General features: G+C 52.9%; 1 protein-coding gene across 5 annotated transcripts in view; it reads left to right on the forward strand.

The window, feature by feature from the left end:
• Window positions 1-23,736, forward strand: part of WDFY4 (WDFY family member 4) — a 305,701-nt gene that overhangs the window by 261,445 nt on the left and 20,520 nt on the right. For 4 of the 5 annotated variants that reach the window (XM_077350999.1, XM_077351000.1, XM_077350998.1 and 1 more), the window contains 11 exons: window positions 948-990; window positions 2,393-2,512; window positions 2,636-2,753; window positions 6,075-6,184; window positions 10,809-10,959; window positions 12,201-12,292; window positions 14,776-14,988; window positions 16,123-16,270; window positions 18,065-18,222; window positions 21,673-21,831; window positions 22,357-22,536. In XM_077350999.1, coding sequence (XP_077207114.1) covers window positions 948-990; window positions 2,393-2,512; window positions 2,636-2,753; window positions 6,075-6,184; window positions 10,809-10,959; window positions 12,201-12,292; window positions 14,776-14,988; window positions 16,123-16,270; window positions 18,065-18,222; window positions 21,673-21,831; window positions 22,357-22,536 — 1,492 coding nt within the window. Of the gene's footprint in view, window positions 1-947; window positions 1,001-2,392; window positions 2,513-2,635; window positions 2,754-6,074; window positions 6,185-10,808; window positions 10,960-12,200; window positions 12,293-14,775; window positions 14,989-16,122; window positions 16,271-18,064; window positions 18,223-21,672; window positions 21,832-22,356; window positions 22,537-23,736 lie in introns of those variants that run through there. The other variant, XM_077351002.1, reaches the window with a different exon arrangement.

Below are 23,736 nucleotides of genomic sequence, written 5' to 3' on the forward strand. Positions count from 1 at the left end.
CTCAAGGTCTAGAGGGAACACTCTGTCTGGGGCAGGGATGCTCTGTCTTCTTGGTGCTGGGGGGGGGCATACTGGGAGGGCTTCTGGAGTGTTCTGACCCTGCTGGTGGACTTCCTGATAGCTCCTGAATTTTGGCCATTGTATGACCAGAGTGTTGGACTAGATAGGCCACTGACCTGATCCAGCATGGCTTTTCTTATGTTCTTATGTCTCTGGGGCTTGGGGGACAAAATTTGGAGGGTTTCTGGAGTTCTGACCCCACTGGTGGACATCGACCAGCCTCTAAAGAACTGGGTTAGGGTCCCCACTCCTCCTCCACTTGTAGCCAGCTGGGTGACCTTGAGCCAGTCATAGTTCAATCAGAGCTCTCTCTCAGACCCACCTGCCTCGCAGGGTGTCTGTTGTGGGGAGAGGAAGGGAAGGTGATTGGAGACTTCTCTGGGTAGTAATCAAAGAAGCACACCAGGGCCAGATCATTCTCTGTCCTGGCCCCCCACCTGGTGGATCAAACTCCCGGGAGAGACCTGGGCCTGGCCCGCAGGGTTGAGGTCAATGGAAACAACAGCACCTAGGAGTAAAATTGCCTCAAGATAGAGAGCTTAAGGCCGAGAGATACGCCTCAATTGATATATTACTGTTAAATGGATTACAGACTCTGCAATGGCAATCATTGAAGAAGTATTTGAAAACTGGAAAAATATACCTAGGAGCCCATTCTGATTGCCCAGAAATTATAGGATTTATACACCAAACAAGAGTGGCTGTGAGACTTACCCTTTAGGCCTGCTTCTCTGATCTGTAACATTGGGAAATCAACAGTATAGTTCCTTTTCATTGGAATCGCGATATACAACAGTCATTGCAGGTGGATCACTCTGGATTTGTCTTCCTGGCTGTCCTTGCCTCCCCCTCACTGCTGATCATACTTGCTGTTATGTTTGTTTCAGAAGCGGCTCCGGAGGAGAGAAGACTATTCTCCTAAAATGGCAGGTAAAGTGAGGTACATCCTGGGCTGACTGGGGAGAGCCAGGGTGGTGTACTGGTTGGAGGTTTTGGGGAATGCAGGTTTGAATCCCCCCTCCGCCCTGGCAGCCTGCACGGTGACCTCATGCCAATCCCTCACTCTCAGCCTCGCCCCCCTCACAGGATTGTTGTGAGGAGGAAACGGAGAAGAGGCTTTGAGCCCCTCTGGGGAGAAAGTCAGGATATTAATAAAGCAAACATGTAATGAATGTTGGAGAAAGGAAGCCTGGCTGTCCTGCCTTGTCTGCCCGGGGGGCCTGAAGCAGGGGCTGACTTGTGGGGACCAAGGAGCAGACAAAGCAGGGAAGCTCAGCAGCAGCAGCACCCCCTCCTCCTCCTCCGCCTCCGCCTCCTCCTCCCTGGATTCTTACGGCCTCATTAACACGGATGTGATTTCTCCCTGGGAGAAGAGATGCTAAGACATGGGCTTGTCTCGAACGCCTTGTCGATTGGACCTGCACCTGTCCAGCAGCCACCTGCACAGGTTTTCCAAACTCCGTTGCTCCGTACACAGGAGGACAGGAAGCAGCTCTTGGTCATCCTGCAGGGCAAAACAGACAGGAGAGAGAACAACCAATGTTCTATGCCCCCCCTCCCCAAATAACTGCAACTCCTGTAAAAAAGGGCCGTGAATGAGCATGAGCAAACATCTTAAGAATTTGCCCTCCCTTCCTGTTCACCCCCACTGCCGTCTGAGAAGACACAGACGCAAGGCAGGTTTTGGAAACAGAAGTTTGGTGGTTGCAGCAAGCGGTCTGTAGTTCTGGTGAGGCAGTGTGAGAGTGCACCTGTTTGAATCTGACATCTGTACTTTGCTGTTCACTAATCGGGTCCCCCAAGTTTGTAGGAAAACGTCCCTTTCTCTTGGTTGTGGGACCTGGTTCCTTCTAGCCCAGGGGTTGGGTTCCCAGCCATTCTGAGTGGGCCCTTGGGAACTCTGACGTGGGGTGATGCGTGAACTACAAAATGGCTGCCACAGGAGACAAAGCCAACTACAAAATGTGTGTGGTAGGAGGCTGAGTCACACAAACAGGGAAAGCATATGAGGGGATGCACTGGAAAGAGAAAGACTCTAACTAATGCTGGCACTGAACAATTATTTCAATGGCCCATCCAGTCTGCAGCAGCCAACCACAAGCCCGGCTGGGGAAGAGCCCCAAGCGGCCCCACCCACCTTCAGGTGGGTGCCAGGAGAGATGCTGGTGGGCACCCCTCTTGGGGACCCCTCTTCTAACCCCTCCTGGCAATGATGTGATGTTGGCCAGGCAGGAAATGTCTCTTTTGGAGAAGAAGCTGTATGTGTAGCCCAGCCAGTGGCAATCAGTGCGGCACCTGAAGCATGTCCATGTCTCTTTCCCTCACCTGGCAGAGGAGGGAGATCAGCAACTTTGAGTACCTCATGTACCTGAACACGCTGGCTGGGCGCACCTACAATGACCTCATGCAGTATCCGGTCTTCCCATGGATCCTGGCCGACTATCATTCCCAGGTGAGAGGTTTCCGCCCAACTGCCGGCGCTTGTTCAGGTGGGTGGCCTGCCGCACTTGTGGTGGTGTGGCCTGTTTGTGGCTGACTTCCGGTGTGAACGAGGCCACTTGTACTTGTCTTCCAGACTTTGGATCTGAACGATCCCAGCATCTTCCGCGACCTGTCAAAGCCCATGGGGGCTCAGACAGCCAAGAGAAAAGAGAAATTTATCCAGCGTTATAAAGATGTAGAGAAGACTGAAGGTATGTCACGTTTCCCCTGAGAACCATGTGTGGCTGTAGGCAGGTAAATAGGTACAGAATTTTTTTTCCATTTTGAAGTGAACACACCTAAATGTGATGCAGTGTATGTGCAACCTGCATGGTAAAAAACATTTCTGTAGGCATTTAGTTGTCCAGGTGCTGCAAATGCTGGCCTGCCTCTTAATTTCTGGTTGCCCCTTGGCTGTGACCTTGCTTGAGCTTCAGAGTCATGTCTCTGTCTGTGGGGAGGGGGCTCCACCATCCCCACTACATCCCCCTGATAGGATGACAAAGCTGATCCACCTCCTTGGGCCTCCGGTCCAGCTGGGCTCCCCTTCCTCTGCTCCTGGGTTGGGGTCCACATGCCCTCTCGGGAAATGTCCACCCCTAAGACAGACCAGGATTGAAGGGGAAAGTCTCCCCGAGTGGTCAGACCCCAGGCTTTTGGAGTCTTGGCCTCCATTGCATCCTTTGCCTCTGCAGCTGTGGGGAGGAGGGGCCCACTGACCTGTGGGCTCACCACTGCCCCCTCCCCTTCTCCGTCTTGCTCAGCATGAATGGCTCATGTTTCATGGTTCACAGAGGCCAGTCAGCATGTGTTGAAAAGGGAAAGGATTTTAATAAGGTCCTAAAAGCCTGCCTGTCCTTTGTGAGAACATCAAACTGAGCAAGGAATCTGGAATGGTCCCTCAGGGGTGGGAAGTGCCGTCCGGTCGCAGAGAAGTGATGGTGACCTGGGAGGGTTTTCAAGGCAAGAGGAGAACAGAGGCGGCGTGCCATTGCCTGCCTCGGCCTAGCAACTCTTGACTGCCTGGGTGAGGTCAGGCTAGCCGGAGCCACCCCTGGCACTTGCCCCCGATGAGTAGATAAGTCTGGAAATGTCCTGCATGCAGAAGGGCTTCTTTGCCCTCGGGGCTCCCCTGTTGCTTCAGCAACAAGCGTTCAGGGCTGTTGTCCTGTGCCCAAGATGGAGTCTGGCTGCTCAGAAGAGCCGCACTGGACTCCTCACCCCCAATGGGCACTTTCCTTCTTCGTGTCAAGGGTGGGGAGCTTTTCAAACCCCCCCCCCCATTCTTCTGTCCTTGGCAAAGTCTTTGATCTGACATATTGGATTTCTAGAACCGTCCCTCGGCGGGTGGGATGCAACAGTTTAAAAATCAATAACACAATAAAACAAGAACTATAAGTTACTTAAAGACCATCACAAAACATTGGTCGATATCCTTTTCTTCTTAGGCCCAATCAGAAATACTCATCTGGTAGGAAGGAGATGGGTGGTGGTGTGGTGATATTACTGAAGAAGAAGAAGAATTGGTTCTTAGATGCCGCTTTTCTCTACCCGAAGGAGGCTCAAAGCAGCTTACAGTCGCCTTCCCTTTCCTTTCCCCACAACAGACACCCTGAGAGGTGGGTGAGGCTGAGAGAGCCCTGATATCACTGCTCAGTCAGAACAGCTTTCTCAGTGCTGTGGCTAGCCCAAGGTTACCCAGATGGCTTCATGTGGGGGAGTAGTGCGGAATCAAACCTGGCTCGCCAGGTTAGAAATTGGCACCAAGCTGGCTCTCAGATACATATAGATACCTGTAGTTAATCCATGTACATGTAGTTAATCAGATACCTGTAGTTAATCCATATCATAAGGATAAAAAGTTTTACATAGAAAGCAAACTACAGCTGCTAAAATTTGGGGATCTTTATCTTCCAGCAGATCACAGGTTAATAACTCATCCGAGTGGTGCCAGGGTTTGGTTTCCAGCAGTGGGATAAGATATTTCACGCCAGCGGATGAATGCTTAGAGCTGGTTGTTGACTCGAGTGATCTGGCTTGGCAAGAGCAGAGTCTTTCATTATAAAGGGTGTGACTGTCTGCCTTTTGACCAAGCCAGCATCAAGTGGTGTCTCAGAGAAGGGTCAGTGAGTGTGGGGAAATATGGGGGCATTGACCTGTAAAGAGGCGAACTGTGGCCGAAAAACGGTGAGCAGGGCTTGGGCCGTCTGCAGACAGGACTCAGCAGCCAACGTCCAGGAAGTGCTACTTGGCCCAGTGGATAGCTGCCCCCTCATTTGGGCTTTGCTACTCATCAGGGGCCAGTCCAGATGGTTTCCAAAAGGCAATAATTTTTGGTGCCAAGAGGAATCATAGAGTTGGAAGGGGCCATACAAGCCATCTAGTCCAACCCCCTGCTCAACGCAGGATTAGCCCTAAGCATCCTAAAGAGCATCCAAGAAAAGTGTGTATCCAACCTTTGTTTGAAGACTGCCAGTGAGGGGGAGCTCACCACCTCCTTAGGCAGCCTATTCCACTGCTGAACTACTCTCACTGTGAAAAACTTTTTCCTGATATCTACCCTATATCGTTGTACTTGAAGTTTAAACCCATTACTGCGTGTCTTCTCCTCTGCAACCAAGAGAGATTGATCTGCTAGGAGGGAAGACGTGAGACAATGGGGCTGTGCTCTGCCGTGTTATCGGAACCAGTATTTCACCATTATCAGCCATGCCCCACCGGAAGGATTCAGCTTCAGGCAACTCTGCCTTAACCAGCCAGCCACAGCTTCCAAACACCTGCAGTTCAGCAGGCCGCTCCCCAGTAGGGGGGGTAGGGCTGGGTGTCATCTCCATATTGTTCTTCTCTGGCTGGCATCATCTCTGTTTCTTTTGAGCTGGATGAGAGGCTGGGGGTCAGTGGCAGTATGTCTGCTGTCCCAGGTTCAATCCCCAGCATCAGAATAACCAGGCAGTAGGTGAAGGGAAGGGCCTCCACCCTGGACCCTGGAGAGCTGCCAACAGCCTGGGCAGACAAGACAGACCTTAAGGGGCCCAAGATTTGGTTCAATTTCAGATAGTTTGTGTGTGTTCCTCCCCCCCCCCCCACTTGCCCAAGCAGATCCCAGTCTCCGAGGGCAGACTTGATTGTAGTGAACTCTGGGGTGAGAGGCCTCATCCTGACTAGCCTAATCTTGTCAGAACTCATCAGCTAAACAGGCCCAGCCCTGCTTCAGTATTTAGACGGGAGACCACCCAACAGGACTGGGGTTGCTGTGCAGAGGACAGCCATGGGGAATCATCTCTTGCCTTGAAACCCCATGAGATGGAACTCCACCTGTGGCTCAGTGGCACACGGATCCGTTTTTGTCAGGTTTTGGAAGCTAAACGGGGCCGTCCACTGCTGGGCTTGGGTGAGGGACCCCAAGGAAGACCAGGTTGTCTGGGCAGAGGCTGGCATCTCTTACCCGGCCCTGGGCGGCCACGGGCCCACTCCTTGGCACACCACTATTGTTCTGCCAGGCCCTCAAAGAGCCGGCCGTTCCTCTCTTGTAGGCAGCCTCCCGGCCCAGTGCCATTACTGCACCCACTACTCCTCCGCCATCATCGTGGCCTCCTACCTGGTCCGCCTCGAGCCCTTCACCCAGATCTACTGCTCCCTGCAGGTAAGCGGGTCATTCGCATGATGGGATGGTGGATATGGCCATCCCAAACTCTTCAGATCGTTCCAGGTTGACTTTATGGACGATTCTGCAAATGGTGAAGGGAAGCCTCAATCCCCTAGGGTTGCCAACCTCCAGGTGGAACCTGGCACTCTCCCAGCATTACAGCTGACCTCCAGACTGCTGAAATCAGTTTCCATGGAAGGAATGGCTGTTTCAGAGGGCTGGGATTTGAAGGTGACTCCACCCACAAATCTCCAGGAACTGGCAACTCTCTGGTTCTTCAAGAGGTGCTCAAATTTGCCTTTGTAAAACGAGTGTCTATCAAAAAATTAGATATCTGAAATGGCAACTCTGACTGGGGGAGGAGGATGGGATAGAAGGCTGTCCGTTTTGGATTGGGGATTCCTGGAGATTTGAAGGCGGAGCCTGGGGAGGGTCCTCAGTGGGTGATAATGCCGCCCCTACAGCTCCCTGGCCTCTGCAGAGATCAGTTGAGGCTGGCAACCGGGCAGAACAATACAGAGGTGAAGTGTGACAAACAGGCCAGGTGAGACAGAGGGGGTAGGACAAAAGACGGTTAAGGCCAGGCTAGGTCAGGAAACATCCCGTACTCAGTGAAGAAAGGCAAAGAAGAAGAGTTGGGTTTTGTACCCTGCTTTTCTCTACCTTAAGAGTCTCCAAGTGGCTTACAATCACCTTCCCTTCCTCTCCCCCGCAGGCACCCTATGAGGTAGGAGGGGGGAAGAAAGCTCTGAGAGAACTGTGACTGGCTCAAGCTCACCTAGTAGGCTTCCTATGGAGGAAGAGGGGGGACTCCACCCCACTTCTCCAGATTAGTGCTGCTGCTCTTAACCACCACACCTAACGCCACGGAGAGCAGGGGCTGGCCCAGGGCTGGGGGTTAAATCCCATGGATTCCCCCGTTTCTGCCTCAGGTTGACTGCTTTGCGCCCCCGGTGCCCTTTTCTGGGCTCCTGTGTGGGAGGGGCTACGGTTTCAGGGTCCTTCTCCTGGCCTCACAGGCTTCCCACCATCAAGCAGCCCACAGAAGAGGTCCAAGTTGTTGCTTTCTCTTTCCAGCAGTGAGGAAATTTATTTTGGGTTTTCTTATCTCCCATTCTGTGCAATGTTTTTGCATTCAGAGAGAAAGAAATCCCATTAATTCTGATATAAACATATGCAAATAAAGTTATTAATATAAGAAATTCTGCAAATCAGTTATTGCTTTCTTTATAAATAATACAGGCTTGTGTTTAAATATATTACTTCCTCCAAAATATATTAGACAGTGGCAAAAAAAATTACATTTTTCCAGATGGTAATATCCTTAACTGGATTTGTGGCACTAACAACATTTCCTATGTAGATATTATTTTTATTGAATACAGGTAACCTTTTTATTACAAATCACATTGTTTCTCCGGAGATTACCATCAACTCTCATAAAAGCTGCAAAAGCAGATGAGAAGCTGTCTGTCACTCTCTTTGGGCAGAGCACAGTTATTTGTGCTAATTAAACGTGCCACCTCTTTGAGGAGACACCAATGAGATACTCGTTAGCCAGGTGTTTATTTATCATCTAGCTTCCTTTGACATGGTTTAATTCCAGTGGAAATGCGACTCCATGGAGCTTGGCCCATTCAAGCCATCGATCCCAGTGACCCGGCACAGACCCCAGCTTGACCTCTTGCGTTCTCTGCCAGAAGCACATGGCAATGTCAGCCCAGGGGGACGGAGCACACTGGCTGGCTGATCCCTGTAGATGGGCAGACTCAGGAGCTTGGCTCCTACCATGCAGCTTTCCATGGTCTGTAGGGCCCGGAATGACAGCTCATCTCCAGCCTACAGAGATCAGTTCCCCTGGAGAAAATGGCTGCTTTGGAGGGGGGACCCCACCAAGATCCCTGCCCTCTGCAAACCCTGCCCTCCCTAGGCTCCAACCCCAAATCTCTAGGAATTTCCCCGCCCAGGGTTGGCAACCCGAAGTGTTGTCCTTTGGCAGTATGTGGTTCTGTAACACATGCTCCTTAAAATCAAAGCTCACAAAATGCCTCCAAGTATCAATAGAAGCAACCCCCATTCAGGCTAGGGTTGCCAGCCTCCAGGTGAGTTCTCCCAGGATTCCATCTCCAGATGGCAGGGGTATTTTCTCCTGGGGAAAATGGCATCTCCAGAGGGCAGATCACAGATTCTGGGTGAAATCCTCCCCCAAATCCTCCCTCCAGAGGTACCCCCCCCCAAAAAAAAAAACCTCTGGGATTTTCCCAAGCCAGTGCTGGCAACCCTAATTTAGACTGAGTGCAAGTATCTACCAGGGGTGGCCAAACTGGGGGAGTCCACCAGTGAGATTCTCCAGAACTCAGCTCACACAGAATGTCCCTCTCTCTGCTGTCAGGAAGAGGAGTTCTCAATCTATTTCCAAGCTTGAGGCTATCCTCTTGGCAGAGTCTGCACTTTCTTTCTTTATTCCATTGTCAATCCTGTTAAATTCAGATCGCTTTGAACTCGGGTCTTCCTCTCCCCCCCCCCCCATTGAAACAGGAAAGTCTTCTGCACGTGGTTAGGGAGGCTCAGAAGGGGGGGGGGGAGAGACAAGCCTCTATATTTCTTTTCTTGAAGGGGGGGGGGAGAGGAGCCAGGCAGGGAGCCTCTTTCTTTTCTTGGAGGGGGGGGGAGAGGCTCGAAAAAGGCAGAGGAGGGAGGAAAAATCCAGGACCGATAGAAGTTGAGAGAAATTAGGGGCTTCTCCTTTAAGGCAAGCATGTCACATGACCAGGTGTAGCCTTTCCCAAATGGATATTTAGGATTAACAGCACTCTGAGATATCGCACAATAAAGGTAGGGTCACTCCGGATCAATCCTTCTTGCTGCAGAAGGAAAATATAAATCGCCCAAAATCCAAACGGAAATCGCATTCTGGGTAGAGGGCAGGGACTGAATCGACCTGGGGCTGGAATAAAAGCTCCGTGCAGTTTACACCCTAGTCTGCAGAGATTTTCCTCCTTTGGAGGATCATCAGAGTTTTCCTTTTTTCTGAGTGGCACAGAGTTTGATCCTGCGCCTATGAGCTTGCCCCAACTGGGAGGCAGAAAAGAGGCCAACAAGTGAAGTTCCATGCACCGATCTGACTTGGGCCAGACATGCGCGCATTCTGCAGCCGTGTGTCTGTCATTCTAAAGTGTCAGGCTAAAGTGCAGGTGGGCCTCCTCTGTGGGGGCCGTTGGAGGGGGGGGCTTGTCCAACCCTTCTCAATGGCGTTGTCAAAGGACAGTTTGCACACTCACCACCCTGCACACTGGCGTTGCGGGTTGTCCACTTCACTGCACTGCCTGTTCCCCAGTGCTCTGTACCTTGAGGCCATGCAGGACACAAGCACCTCCGGGACAGTGGCAGAGAGCTTCGGAGGCCATCCCACCCTCCCTCCCATTCTAAACCTGTGGGACTGTGCTACTCGGGTGCAGGCACCTGCAAGATGGTCAAAGAGAGCACCAAGGGGACAGGCCATCAAGGGAGAAGCAAAGTCCCACCAAAGCTCTGCTCCTCTCCCTGTGAAGGGAAAGGGAACTCTCTCTGGGGTGCGCTTGGAGGGAGGGAGGGAGGGAGGGAGGGAGGGAGCATCTGCCATTCAGTCACTCCTGAATTAATCATGGGCCGTGTCACTGGCAGTTTAGTCGGGCTTCCTTTCCATTTGGTGTCCTTTCTTTGACTCCTTAACTGAGCTTGGGAAGCAACAGCAAGTGGAACAAGTTGCCTCGATCCACCAGCACCCCCGGGCTGTCTGGGAAAGCAGAGACCCCAGGGAGGGCTGGGGGGAGGGGGTAGAAAACAGTGCCAAAATTTGCACCAGGCAAACAAAGCAGTTTTATGCTCCTGTGAGATGACACAGGGCCACCTTTGTCTCCTTCCACACCCCAAGCCATCAAGGCCCTTCGGAGGGCCTGTGAGGCAGAGCTGTCTGCCAGGTCCAGTTGAGGACAGCAAGCCAAGGGCAACAAAGCACTGGCCTCCCTATCCGAAAACCAAAGCCGAGAACTGTTATGAACGGCATCTGCCCAACATCAACCAAGCCCCTTCCCCAGAAGGCTTCTACTGAGAGCGGAGAGATGGCTTGCAAACTATTTTTTAATTTTAAAACCTAGATTACAGTATTTAATTAATGTTTACTGATTGATTGATTAAATTTCCCTACCACCCTTCCTGTTACATGTATTCTGCTGAGTGTTTTTTCATTCTTCTTGTTACATACCCTGAGCCTACCAGGGAAGGGCAGACAATAAGAATTTGCCAGCTCTGTGGTGAGAATATTCCTGGCGACTGGGGAGGAGGAAGGGCCTCCGTGGGGAATGAGGTCACAGAATCCACCCTCCAAGGCAGCCATTTCTCCCTGTAGACTGGAAATCAGGAAACCTCTAGGCTCCATTTGGCAGCCGGCAACCTGTCTGTCCCTGGAGGTTTGGGGAGGTGGCTGCGGTCACTTGAGCCTGAGGGCTTGTGGCTAGTTGTGGCCGTTGCCGTTCTCTTCCTTTCCACCTCCTGGCTGAGTGGAAAGCAGGGCGGACCTTCCGCCACCTGGGTCCAGCTTCCGGCTGGGCACTTCCCTTGCTGCTTCTTGTCTGGCTGCCAGGGCGGGTTCGATGTTGCAGACAGGATGTTCCACAGCCTGAAGAGCACCTGGGACTCTGCTTCCAGGCAGAACATGACGGACGTAAGAGAGCTCACCCCGGAATTCTTTCACCTGCCGGAATTCTTGACCAACTGCAACCATTTTGAGTTTGGTATGTATCATGCGGGGGTTTTTCCCTGTGAAAATTTTTCAAGCAACAAAATGTGATTTCCAAGGGTCCAAATGTTTAGATACTGAAAGAACAGGCAGGAAGGGCTCCCTTATCCATGCAGCCTGCCCTGGCTGTGGGCATCTCTGTGGCGAGCAGTCAGAAGGGAAATGGTGCCAGCATCTATATCCACAAAGCAGAAAAGGCTCACCTCGTCCCCTGAGGCAAAAACAGGATGTGTCTTCAGGGCACTTTGTGAGGAGGCCCTGCATCTGGTTGTCTGCTCTGACTTGTCAGTTCGTAGAGCGGGTCTTAAGAAGGCTGCTGGGGAAGAGCTGCCTCAATGCCCAGCTTTCAATTATCTAAAGTTAAAAAGGTAAAGGTAAAGGTATCCCCTGTGCAAGCACTGAGTCATGTCTGATCCTCGGGGTGACGACCTCCAGCGTTTTCATGGCAGACTCAATACGGGGTGGTTTGCCAGTGCCTTCCCCAGTCATTACCGTTTACCCCCCAGCAAGTTGGGTACTCATTTTCCTGATCTCAGAAGGATGGAAGGCTGAGTCAACCTTGAGCCGGCTGCTGGGATTGAACTCCCAGCCTCATGGGCAAAGCTTTCAGACGGCTGCCTTACCACTCTGTGCCACAAGAGGCTCTATCTGAAGTTACACGGAATTAATTTGCAATGATTCTGTACTGGGCTTTGTCCTTTGATTGGAGACTTGTGAAATTGTCATGAGCAAATGGCAGATGTTCCTTGCTACAAGTCCGTGGCTGGAAACGGAATCCAGGGTTTGTGCTTGCCTTTCAAGGAAAGCAGGTGGGTTTGATCTCCCCAGAGCTAAGTGAGGTCAGCCCTGGTTAGCACTTGGAGGGGAGACCCCCAAGGAAGACAACCTCAGACTGTCTCTCACCTTGAAAACCCCGTGGGGATGTCAGCTGTGACCTGGTGGCACTTTCCCCACCACAAGACTGGCCCCATCTGCACCCTCCTGTGTCAGCCATACTTTCGGGGGGGGGGGGAGGCGGTCAGATGGCTCCCCTGTCTCAAGGGCCTGGGACCGTGGCTCTGGAGGTTGCTCTAAGCAACAGAAACACCTTGCACGCTGGGCTCAGTTGATTCTCACCTTGTGGGAGGCCTCTGGTGTCTCCAGAATCTGGATTTGATGGGGAAGGAGGCCAACTGTTCACACGCCAAACGAGGTCCAGAGGTCACTGGATGCTCTGCTGCATTTTCTCCTTTGCAGGATGTTTGCAAGATGGGACCCTGCTGGGGGATGTTCAGCTGCCCCCCTGGGCGGATGGAAGCCCACACAGATTCATTAGCTTGAACAGGCAGGTCAGTACAACGTATGCTCGGTGGGCTTTATGAGGGCCCAAGACTGGCCTCTCTGACTCAGCTGTGTGGCCAGAGTTCCTTTTCGGCTTCCCATATAGGACGCAAGGAAGAGGAGGCAGACGCCTCTCCCGGTCTCCCCTTCCCTTGCTTTTGACTGTCTGCAGCCCCCCCCCCCCCCCAGCTTCTGCAGCCAGCACTTTAAGAGCTCCACTCTCACCAGAGCAGTTGCCTGGCAGTGCCTGCCCACCATTGTCCTATGGAGAAATATTAAAAAGAAAAATGAGCCTTTGTTTACATGCAGGAAGTTCCTTGTGATTCCTACAGCTACCCAGAAATCACAGGGGTAGCTCTAGGAATCACGTGCATTGTAGTGCATGGACATCTGGAGCGCCACAGTGTGGCCACCACTGCTCCGCAGTATCAGGCACCACAGTATGGTACTAAGACAACTGTGCCCCTCCCCTTTGTCCAAGTTCCCACCTGAGGAGCACATTGGCCGATAAGGACCACAGTGATCTGGACGTCTCCTGCCATAGGTAGGCAAATGGGAACAGGGGATGCCCTGTTCTCAGCACATCCCCAGACGATAGCGATCAGCTCCTCTGGAGACAATGGCTGCTCGGAAGGGTGGAGTGTGTGGCACTTGGCCTCCATGGAGGCTCCACCCACAAATCTCCAGGAATCTCCCTCCCTGGAGCTGGCAACCTGACCTCCAGATCCCTTGCTGGTGGCCAAGAGGAACTGGGCAACCCTCACAGGAGACCCAGTGATGAGGGACCCTGTGCTGGACATGGAGGTGCTAGAGCCCTGCAATGCCCATCAGCCTTGTTAGGTGTTGCCATCACTCACAGCAAATGAAGCTCCTTGGAGGCGCCCTGGAGGGGCAGGGTGGGGTGGGGTGGGAGGCAGAATGGGCCTGCCCAGTTGTAGAGCAACCCTAGTTTAAGTCTGTGCATGGAAGCAAGCAAGAGGGCCAAGAGGGTAGGGCAGGCTCTCCAGAAAGAGGCAGGCCCAATAGCAGAGCCATCCACTGAAGCCTCAGGGGAGTCCTTCACGCACCATGTTGTTGAATTGTGGAACTCCCTGCCACAGGATGTGGGGATGGCCACCAACATGAGTAAACAAATTCAGGGGGGGAGGCCTGTCAATGGGGGCCATTCCGCACTCGTCCAAAATAGCACAATGGTTACAAATTGAAATCACTACTGTTTTGCTGTTATGCACAACGTCGTTGACAATCTGCCACACTCCTGAAACCGATCCGCAAAAAGTGCTTCGTTGTAGCGCTTTCAGGGAAATCCCAAAAAGTGGATTCACCCTCCGGAAAGCGCTACACTCTTGCAACCAATCAGCAACACTAGCGAAAAAGTTCTGCAAAGTCCCTCAACCTGGCTCTCTCCTCTGATCTTCCGGCGAAGCGATCGCCATTTTTTTTCTCCGAGCAAATGGAGATCAACGCACCGGCGAGCCTTCGTTTACCCAGCGAGGCTTCCCTGGCTGCCGAGCTGTTTTAAGTCACCAAGCACAAAACAACACACAGCCCCGTTTGCTGGTTTATTTTCTCTTTATTTTTCACTGTATTTTCGGCCAAAAATCACGCCCGTGCCGGGGGGGGGGGGGGAGCGTGGCAACGATGAAATGGCAGCTCAAACACCACCTGCTAGCTAGATGGGTCTCTCCTTGCAACGAATCACTCGGGGGGAGCGTGGCAACGATGAAATGGCAGCTCAAACACCACCTGCTAGCTAGATGGGTCTCTCCTTGCAACGAATCAACACAGATTCATTGCAACGTGTGTGTTTTTTTTTTAATTTCCTTAAAGGGAAAGGGGCTTTTTGGGATCATGATAACGGCCGCCCTTTGGCTGCCTGACGGCAAGGGGCGGGACAAGCTCGGCAATATCGCTTCCTGGCTAGCGATTTTTGCCGAGACTGGAAACCTGTGGGAAACGATAGAAACGCAACTGGATTCCACTACAAAGCCAGGTATGCATAACGACGAATTCCACAATTTAAAATGGCGTTCTTTCGTCCCGCAACCAATTTGCCACATAGATCCTGGTGCGGAATGGCCCTGGCTGTTCCCTCTGGCCCAGTAGTGGTATGTGCCCCTTTGTGCCAGCTTGAGGAGGATGTGGTGGCAGGCATCCTGCTTGTGCCCTTCCTAGAGGCAGCTGGCCGTCCACTGTGCCAGCAGAAGGTTGGGCTCGATGGGCTCTCCTCAGAGTCTTACGTTCCCTATGCAGACCCTCCAGCCTCCTGGGACCCTGCCCTTGTGGCCCAGCTGTTCTCCGTTTCCTGGTAGCAGGTCTCCTTCAGAGATGTCAAGCTCAGCAGAAGAGATGCGCCCACGCCCTTGTGGGGTGTGCTGGGAGCAAAGCAGGGAGCCCTGCACTTGGGAGTCTGTCCCAGAGGTCAGAAGCGGGGAGGGCCTGACAGCTAAGAGGATAACTCTGAACAAATCCGCTGCCCATTGGGTTGCAGGCACTGGAGAGTGATTATGTCAGCGCCCACCTCCACCACTGGATAGACCTCATCTTTGGCCACAAGCAGCACGGCCCCGCAGCAGTGAAGGCTGTCAACGTCTTCCACCCGTATTTCTATGGTGACCAGGTGCTTCTGGACAGCATCAGTGACCCCCTCACCAAAAACACCATCTTGGGATTCGTCAGCAACTTTGGCCAAATCCCAAAGCAGGTACATTGCAGATCCAGCCTGGTTTGGGGGAGATCTGCTTTTGGAATGACCCAGAGCTCCTCATCTTCAACCAGGGTGGGATTTTGTGTCACAGAAGAGCCTGGGCAGGCTATAGTTCTCTCAAGGAAGCTGGACTCGTTGCCAGTCAGGTGCTGGCCACTGCCGGGAGTTCTGCTGCTGTGGTTCAAACCCACAGACATTCCCCCGGGAGGGCCATCCAGAGGGGCCCATCCTGCGTGTTCCGTCCTCCATTGAGGCTAGAGCTGCTTTGGAACAGGCTGTGGCCTTCTTGGGGCAGCTCCTGTGAGAGGCCCTGCTGGCCTGAGAAACGTAGGACTGGGGTATCAGCCTGTGCTGGGGGGGCGTGCTGGGAGTCTGGGGCTGGGTCCATGCCACTGTATCATTGCAGTTTGTGTGCTGGAACCAAGGTTTAATTTCCTGCTTTCATATCTGCTTTAATGCTTCATTGATTGTAATTACTGTCGGGGGGGGGGGGGTGCTGTAAGCAGCTCTGAATGGAGGGGAAACCATGAGTTTAAACACGTCTCGCGCTGTGGCTCTCCCCAGCCTGGCATCCAGCGGGAGGCTGAGTTGCGGAGCCACGGTTCCCCTGGAAGTGACATCACACCCGTTGACAGGAAGGGTTCTGACCATTCCGAGGAAGGCACGGCAGCCCTTCCGGCTCTTCCCCAGCAGTGATGTCACACCATCGCCTGAGCAGACACTTTCAGAATTTTTCTCACTGGAGGAGTGGCAGCCCTTTGAGGCTAAGACTTTCAGCAAGGCTGCCAACCTCCAGGTGGGGCCTGGAGATCTCCTGGAATTACTACTGATCTCCTGTCTACAGAGCTCAGTTCCCCTGCAGAGAGTGGCTGCTTTGGAAGGTGCTCTGTGTGGCATCACAGCCCACTGAAGTCCCCCCTTCACACACCTCCTTTCCCAAAGCCCCCCTCCCACCCAAGTTGGCAACCCTAGCTTCCAGGGAGTAGACAGGCCTCATTTTGGGCGGGGCAGAGAGACAGGCCATTGTGTGTCCTCTGGACAAAGCAGAAGTCATAAATGTTATTCAGACGAGGCCTCTGGTCCGTCTGGTATGGTTGTGTAGGGTGTTTTGCTGTCTTTCCTTCTTTGCAGCTCTTTTCCAAACCACACGCATCTCGCAATGCCCTGGGGAGGCATCTGGTGGGCAGAGAGGGCATCCTCTTCTCTGCCCCTGCTGGGCAGTTGCCACCATCCCTCAGCAGCCTCCAGAATGCAAAGTTCTCATCGGTTCCAGTCCGAGGTAGGCCTAAGTGTCTGAGGAGCCCCACACGATCGGCGGTCTTGGACCCTCTCTCATCTTTCATACATGGCTGTTTGCTAGGCTGGCCAGGTGCTGAAATGGGAATTGGCTGGCAAGGTGGCCCTGGAGCAAAAACGCCCGGAGACATTCCCTCAGCTCAGCCTGATCTCTTGAGAGTCCTGTGGAAGGTCAAGAAGCAGAAGGCAGAGAGCATTCGGGTAACACCAAGCAGGCCACCAGGGCCGTGGGCTCCAGGGAGAGTGTCCAAAAACCCTGGATAATGCCATGGAGGCCAGAACCAATCACTGAAGGGCCAATACTTCCTCCATGGCCTCATCTGAACAGGTCCAGTTAGGTCAGTTTGGACAGGGAGAGTAGACATGGTACTGGCTGCTCTTTTGGTGTCTAAACTAGAGATGCTTCCTTCTGGAATGTCTCCTCAGATTTTGGTGCTGCCGGGGTCCAGGTTTAGTTTTGAGGTGTAACAATGCTTTAGAAATGCTCCAGTGATCTGTTTTTCATTTTCAGCTTTTATGTATTTTGCTACATTGTGTGCATTTTGCTACAGCTCCTTCTGGGAGTTTGCATCTTCTGTCCTGATGCACAACTGCAGACTGTTAGAACACAGCAACAACAGCAACACGGATCATACACGGGAGGGCATCTAGATTCTTCTTGTGCAGCATTTAACTGATGAATAATGTATGCTAGTGAACTTTGATAAAATACCACAAAAAACTAGTCTTAGATGAGATTGTAGTGTTGTCTCGTGATTCTTTTGGTATTCTGTTTAACCAATGAGTAATTACACGTGGGCATTGATAAAATTCCACCCAAAAGCAGACTGCAGGGCTGCATTGATATTCTTTTTGTGTCACGTTGCTTGACACAAGGACTATATGTATTCTTAGTAAAACAGAACACAAAAGGAATGGGTGTAAACTCAGGACATGTCCAGCTGACCTTTGACAACAGCTGGAACGAGTCAGTTCTCACGCATCCAACACAGTTGATCATGCACTTTTAGCTCACCACCCAGCTGACTTTGGCTATGGAATCAGCCTTACAGTGGCTGATCTCTTTCCTTCAGGGCCATGGTCACCATTAGGGAGAATTTATCACACTGCTGCCAACTCCCTCATGGAGTGCCGCAGGGTGCAGTTCTCTCCCCAACCTTAACATCTTTACGTGCCCTCTTGCCCAGCTTGCCCAAGAATTTGCTGATGACACCCAGCTCTTCCTCCTGATGAGTGACCACCTGGACTCCCCCAGAGTCATTGACCAGCTGCCTGGAAGCAGAGTCACCTGAAACTCAACCCTTTGAAGACAGAGATCTTGGGGTTCCTACAGGAGGAATCCCCAAGGCCTCCAGGCTAGAGAAGAATGCATCGGAAGGGTAGCCAATGCCCTCCACCCAACATGGGCTGGGGCTGGGGCTGGGGCTGGGTACAGAGCCACATATCAGTGGCATATTTTCCACACCTTTCTCTGGGGTTCCGGCCAAATAATCCCCAACGCCCTCAGTAGTGGGTGTGTTGAGCACTTCTGCTGCAGATGCTGGGTGTGGAAAGGGAGCAGGAGGAGGAATCCCACATCTGCTCATGAGCCAGTAAACATGCATGAAATGTTCCCATACCTGGAAACGGCCTCTATCCAAAGCTTATTTGAGGCTGTGCCAGTTGTGAATCGCAAAGGTTTTCTGGGAGTTCAGCTTGTCCCTTGGCAAGGAACTGCTATCAAGGCTTCACAAAAAGTGGGGAAAAAATAGGACTCATCTTCCTTTCTCCTATGCAGACGCACCTCAGGGACCTGTGGGCCAAATTGTGTGCACTGACAAGGGGGTTCTGGCTGTGGAGAAGAACAAGCTTTTGCTCCCTCCGCTGTGGAACAAAGTCTTTTGCTGGGGATTTGATGACTTCACTTGCTGCCTGGCCGGCTGTGGAGCAGACAAGGTAACCACAGAGCTTTCCTGGATGCCAGAAGCTTCCCAGGTCCCTGGCAGGACCAGCGCAGTGATTGGGAGAAGGCGGACTGAGCCATCCAGCAGAAAGCATTTCGGAGTTGGGCTGGCCCCTGGGAGAAAAAGCTCCTGCTGGATGCGGAAGGGATGGTCCGGGTGCCTTTCGTGGCAGCATCTTTTGGAGCAGCTTCCTCTCACGCTCCTCCTTCCCTTGGGCCTCCTTCCAGGCCCATAGACAGAAATCTTTTGCTTGGGGGGTGGGGGTGATTCTTCTATAGGCCTGCCCCCCCCCCATTTTCTTTAGGATACTTCCTTTAGCTGTACTTGGACTCAGTCTTTCTATGCCTGTGTCTTTCATTTTTGTCTGTAACAACTAAGAAACAGAATTGGGGAAACCTGCAGTTTGAATCTCTCTCCTGCTGTGAATTGACTAAATGCCACTCAGAGCATTCTCAGTATGGGGATGATGATGATGATGTGGACCTCTCCTTCAGCATGTTTGTATGGATTACACTGGGCTCACCTATTTATCAAAGGCAGGCTATGGGAAATCACCTCTCCTCACCTCTTGCCTGGAGCGCTCCGTGGATGGGTCTCCAGGGCCTGTGCGGGGGGGGCCGTATAGATGCCAGGGGTTCATAATATCAGAGAACCAGAGGCTCCCCTGGGCTCCCCCTGGGAAATACCTGGCCCGTTACCTGGCCATGAGGAAGCTGCAGTCCCTGTGCTGTAGTCTGATCTTTGTGGAGGAAGACAGGGCTGCATGGACTACAGCAGAGAGCAAAGCCTGCCTGCCTGCCTGCCTGCCTTGTAGCACTACTCCCCAAGGCTGCTAACTTCAGGCTGAGAAATCCCTGGGGATTTGGGGGTCAAGCCTGGGGGTGTGACCTCTCATCCTTACTGGGGTGTAATGCCATCAAGCCCACCCTCCAACACAGCCAGTTCCATCTGGAGGTCAGTCGTAATTCTAGGAGACCTTCCGGCTCCACCTGGAGGCTGGCAGCCTTCCTCCAGGGCTCCTCTCGGGAAGAGTCACAGAACAGAGGCCTGGAGGAGTTGTGGCCTCCACAGAGCACAGCGGAGGGCTCAGAAAGGAAGCCCACTGAGTCGGCCCCTCGGCCCCTTGAGGCAGTCCGTCCACTCACAATGGCAGCGGGCCTCCAGAATTGGTGGCAGAGGTCTTTCCCATCAGCCACTGCCTGGTCCTTTCAACCCAAAGCAGAAGGGATGTTACAGTGTGTTGCTGGGATGGCATTGGTGTCCCCCACCTCTGGCTGTGAGGATGGAATTCACTTTCCAGTATGGGAGATCCTGAGCACAAGGAAGATAGATAAACCTCCCCCACCCCCGCTGGGCTCAAGGGGCTCCAGTTTAGGCTTTACACTCAGCTTGGGAGGGGGCGACTCACACCAACAAAGCCAAGGGATCGCTTGGCAGTGTGATGAGGCGCTTAAGTGTGCAGGGAAGAAGCCGTGCGATGGGAGAGAGTTTTATTGTGGGGAGTGATGGTGGTGGTGATGGTGCGCCCACAGAATAGCCCTCGCAAATCCCGGAGTGCCCATGTTGGGACGCAGATGTTCCAGGCACCACACAAGGAGGGGAGGCCAGATGGGTCGAGTAAGGAATCCGAATCCATTCTCTTGCACTCCAAGACCAGTCATAGAAAAAAACTTGCAAAATACGAGATTCAGGGATGGGCAGTAGGGCTGTGTCTTAGCCCTTCTCTCCGAAGAGTAAGGAGGCAAGAGAGGGGCTTCTAGCTCCCTTTCTGGGCAGGACTCAGCAGCTTCCAACAGGCATCCCAAACATCTGGGCTGTCAGGAATAAAAAATGTAGCTCCAGGGAAAGCAAGATTCACTGCATCATTGCATGAAATTAAGGCTTAGAGGAGATCAGAAGCGCCCTTTGGGGACATGGGGGCCACAGTGGGAGGGCAGGGGTTGAGATGAATAAATGAGGCTTGGAAATGGGAAGGAGAATCCACCTGAGTGGACTGATGCTTACCCCGAAGGGTAGATGGCAAACCGAAGGGTGGTCCCTGTTCTGAGGGCAGTTCTAAGTCACAAAGGTGGGGTAGTTGTGGGACTGTGACAGGGTGGGTGGGCTTCTTCTGACTTGGTTGCTTCTTCAACTGGAGAGTGCTAGAAACTGACCAGTTATGGGAGAGGAAGGCCTTTGTCCAAAGGCCACTGTTAGCTTTTGGCAAGAATCTGGATGCCCCAGCTAGCCCCATTCCTGCCAGAGCTCACAAGATCAGCAGGGCCCGTCCTGTCTGGAACTTGGATAGGAGGCCTCCAAGGAAGCCCAGGGCTGCTCTGCAGAGGCAGGCGACGGCCAACCACCTCTGCTGATCTCCCGATGGGGAGCCCCACAAGGCGGCTGCCACTTGACATCCCTTTCCATTCATGCAAGAAGAGCCTGTTGTTCCTAAGAGCGCTTGGGTGGCTTGGCTGGCAGGGGGAGACATCCTCCTGCCTCCCTGGGCCTGGTCTGGCTTTGTTTCCTGGGGGCATGAAGTGACCATGATGGGTGTGAGTCCGACCCCGCCTCTTACAGACCTTGCCTTGAGCATCACCTGAAGCCCCCTTCCGGGGCCTTCTGTGGCAAAGAGAGTGTGGGTGGGATAGGCCACCAGGAATGGAGACTGGGGACTCACAGCAGAGGAAGTCATGGAGGGCTGGGCAGAGCGGCTGATCCAGGCCCCTTTGGGGGCTGCAGGAGAGCCCCAGTCAGAAAACCTAGCCCAGGCAGAGGAAAGGCAGGAAAGAAGAGAGGGAAGGGGCAGCCTGCCCCACTGAAAGGGCCTGCGAGTCTTGCCCTCTGGAGGCTTTTCTGGGGAAATGGGGGGCAGGGAGCACTGCTAGGACTGTGGGATCTGTAATTAAACATAGCAGAGAGTGGTTTTTTCCACAATAAAACGTGTGCAAGAAGTACATCCACATATTTAATGGTTTGCTTTGAAACTACCAATTGATCCCCCCTGATTTTTTTTAAAGAAAACAACACGTTTGGCCATTTGTAAGAACCATCTCAAAAGAGCCTCTTGTGGCGCAGAGTGGTAAGGCAGCGACATGCTGTCTGAATCTGTCTGCCCATGAGGTTGGGAGTTCAATCCCAGCAGCCGGCTCAAGGTTGACTCAGCCTTCCATCCTTCCGAGGTCGGTCAAATGAGTACCCAGCTTGCTGGGGGGTAAACGGTCATGACTGGGGAAGGCACTGGCAAACCACCCCATATTGAGTCTGCCATGAAAACGCTAGAGGGCGTCACCCCAAGGGTCAGACATGACTCGGTGCTTGCACAGGGGATACCTTTACCTTTACCTTTAAGAACCATCTCTGCTCCACCGCATTTCTAGGCAGTTCTGATTTCAGAGCTGGAGAAGGATCCAGGTGGCAGCCAGTGGCTCTCCTCTTCCCACCCCGTCCCCCTTCTGTCGCGCAGGGCATCTCCACCTTCGAAGCGCCTGCTGAGTGGGGCACTTGCCTGTGTGCCGTTTGCCCCACGCCAATGACGCTCATCACCGCCGGGAGCAGCACTGTGGTGTGCGCCTGGGAACTCTCCGTGGCCAGCGATGGAGCGGCTCACTTACGCCTCCGGAAGGTAGAGCTCGGGCTTCAGGGCCTGGAACGCTCCGTTGCAGAAGCAGGTGTCCTTCAGGGCAGGCCCCCACCCCCACCCCCACCCCGACCCCGCTCAGTAGCAGCTGTTCTCCACAGCAGTGGCGGCATTCTCCCCCTGTCTTCAGCAGCATTATGGGGACTAGGAGGAAAATGAGGGCCATCTCCTGAGAGGGCCGCTGGAGGTTTGATGGGCTTGGCAGATTAAAAACAAAACAAAACAACGCTTTGGCAGCCCCCAGCTGCTGCCACCACAGCACAAAGTGTGTAAAGGAAGCTGCTCCAGCTCTGTGCTGGCTGCCCCCACCATGTTGTGTCCAAATCCCAGTGGTGCCCACAGACTGAAGGGTGACCTGAAAGGAGGGGCTCCTGTCTTCTCCTCCTTCCTGCTTCTTTGCTCCCTGGCCAGAGCCTCCCGGCCTGCGGAACCGGCGGCTGGAAGCTGAGACCAGGGCAGCTTGGCAGCCCATGAACATTTCCTGGCCTTCTGCTCCCTCTGTCCCCGCAGCCCTTGTATGGACACCGCGGGGCCGTGACCTGCTTGGCCGCCTCCGCCTCCTACGGCATTGTGGTGAGCGGCTCCGCTGACAGATCCGGCATCCTCTGGGACTCGCTCCGGCTGACACGCCTCGCCCAGCTTCCTGCACACCCGGCCTGCCTCTCAGCTGTCGCTATCAGTGATGCCACGGTAAGATATGCATTTATCATCTTTCCTCCTGACACATCAGGGAACATTTTGTGAGGATTTAATGGGTGCCCTTTCCAACGAGAAACCATCCTGTGACGCGACAGATTGATTTTTGCTTTTTACAGAGGTTTCTAATAGTCTCTGTAATGCTGAGCGGGGGCACTAAAAGCATCTTCAGAGGCAGAGAGGCTGAGGAGGAGGAGGAGGAGGAGGAAGGAGGCCGGGGGCTCTCGATCCTCCTGCTTTTGAGCATTTCTGCATTGGGATGTGTCTGGGGTCCACATGAAACTCTTGGCAGGAGCCCTCTGCAGCATGGGCTTCCTCCACCATTGTCTTTTTACCCAGAGAGGGAGAGCCCAGATTGATGGATCGTGCCCCCACTTTCCCTCAAGCCTTTATTCTCCAAGAAAACAGCTGCTCCTGCAGAATCACCCTCAGTACTGAAGATGACATCACCCCATTAATCTAAGCAACAGTGACCCCCATCTCCATGTTCAGACATCCATTTGGGATCAGAGGAGCAGTGGGGCTCAGGGGTTCTCTTTTCCCTCCCCGGCCAGCTCCTCTCCCAAACCAGTCCACCAAGTGATTGCTAAATGAATATGAAATGCAAGGAAATGTCCATGTGGGGTGAAACCTTAGTGGGGTACAGCAAAGTAGGGCAGGGTTAAGCACACACAGCCTTCCATCCTTCTTGTCTGGAGTTTCTCAACTTCTTATAATGCCTTCTGGCTTCTGATATTAATTGGCAAGTGGAACCATAAAATGGCTGCCACAGGAGAATGGCAGGAAGTGACGTCACGAATAACTTGAATAGCAGCTCTTCACCATTCCAGGCAGAAATGTGTTTATTGGAAGCCTTTTAAAATGAACATAATATGTGTGGGGGTTTTTAAGTGCATATACACACAGCCTATCTTCAGCCATCTAATGGAGATCTTTAGGCTGTGGTGGTAGCTGCTACCAAAGAAATATTTTTAACTAATTTGCTCAGCCAATCAGATCTCCAGTGGCCTCCGGAAGTCCACCCGGACAAAAGAGCCACCTAGCCTTACCCACTTTCTGAAAACATTTGATGGACTCTAGGGGTTTATCAAGGGGCTTTTAAAGCTGGGCAGGTTCAGATAAACAAAAGCCTTCTAGACTTGATACTGATTTCCAGTTGGGATTTTACCCCTCACCTGCACAGGTGAGCATTGA

The sequence above is a fragment of the Paroedura picta genome, chromosome 8 (genome assembly GCF_049243985.1).
Source record: "Paroedura picta isolate Pp20150507F chromosome 8, Ppicta_v3.0, whole genome shotgun sequence".
NCBI classification, from domain to species: Eukaryota; Metazoa; Chordata; class Lepidosauria; order Squamata; family Gekkonidae; genus Paroedura; species Paroedura picta.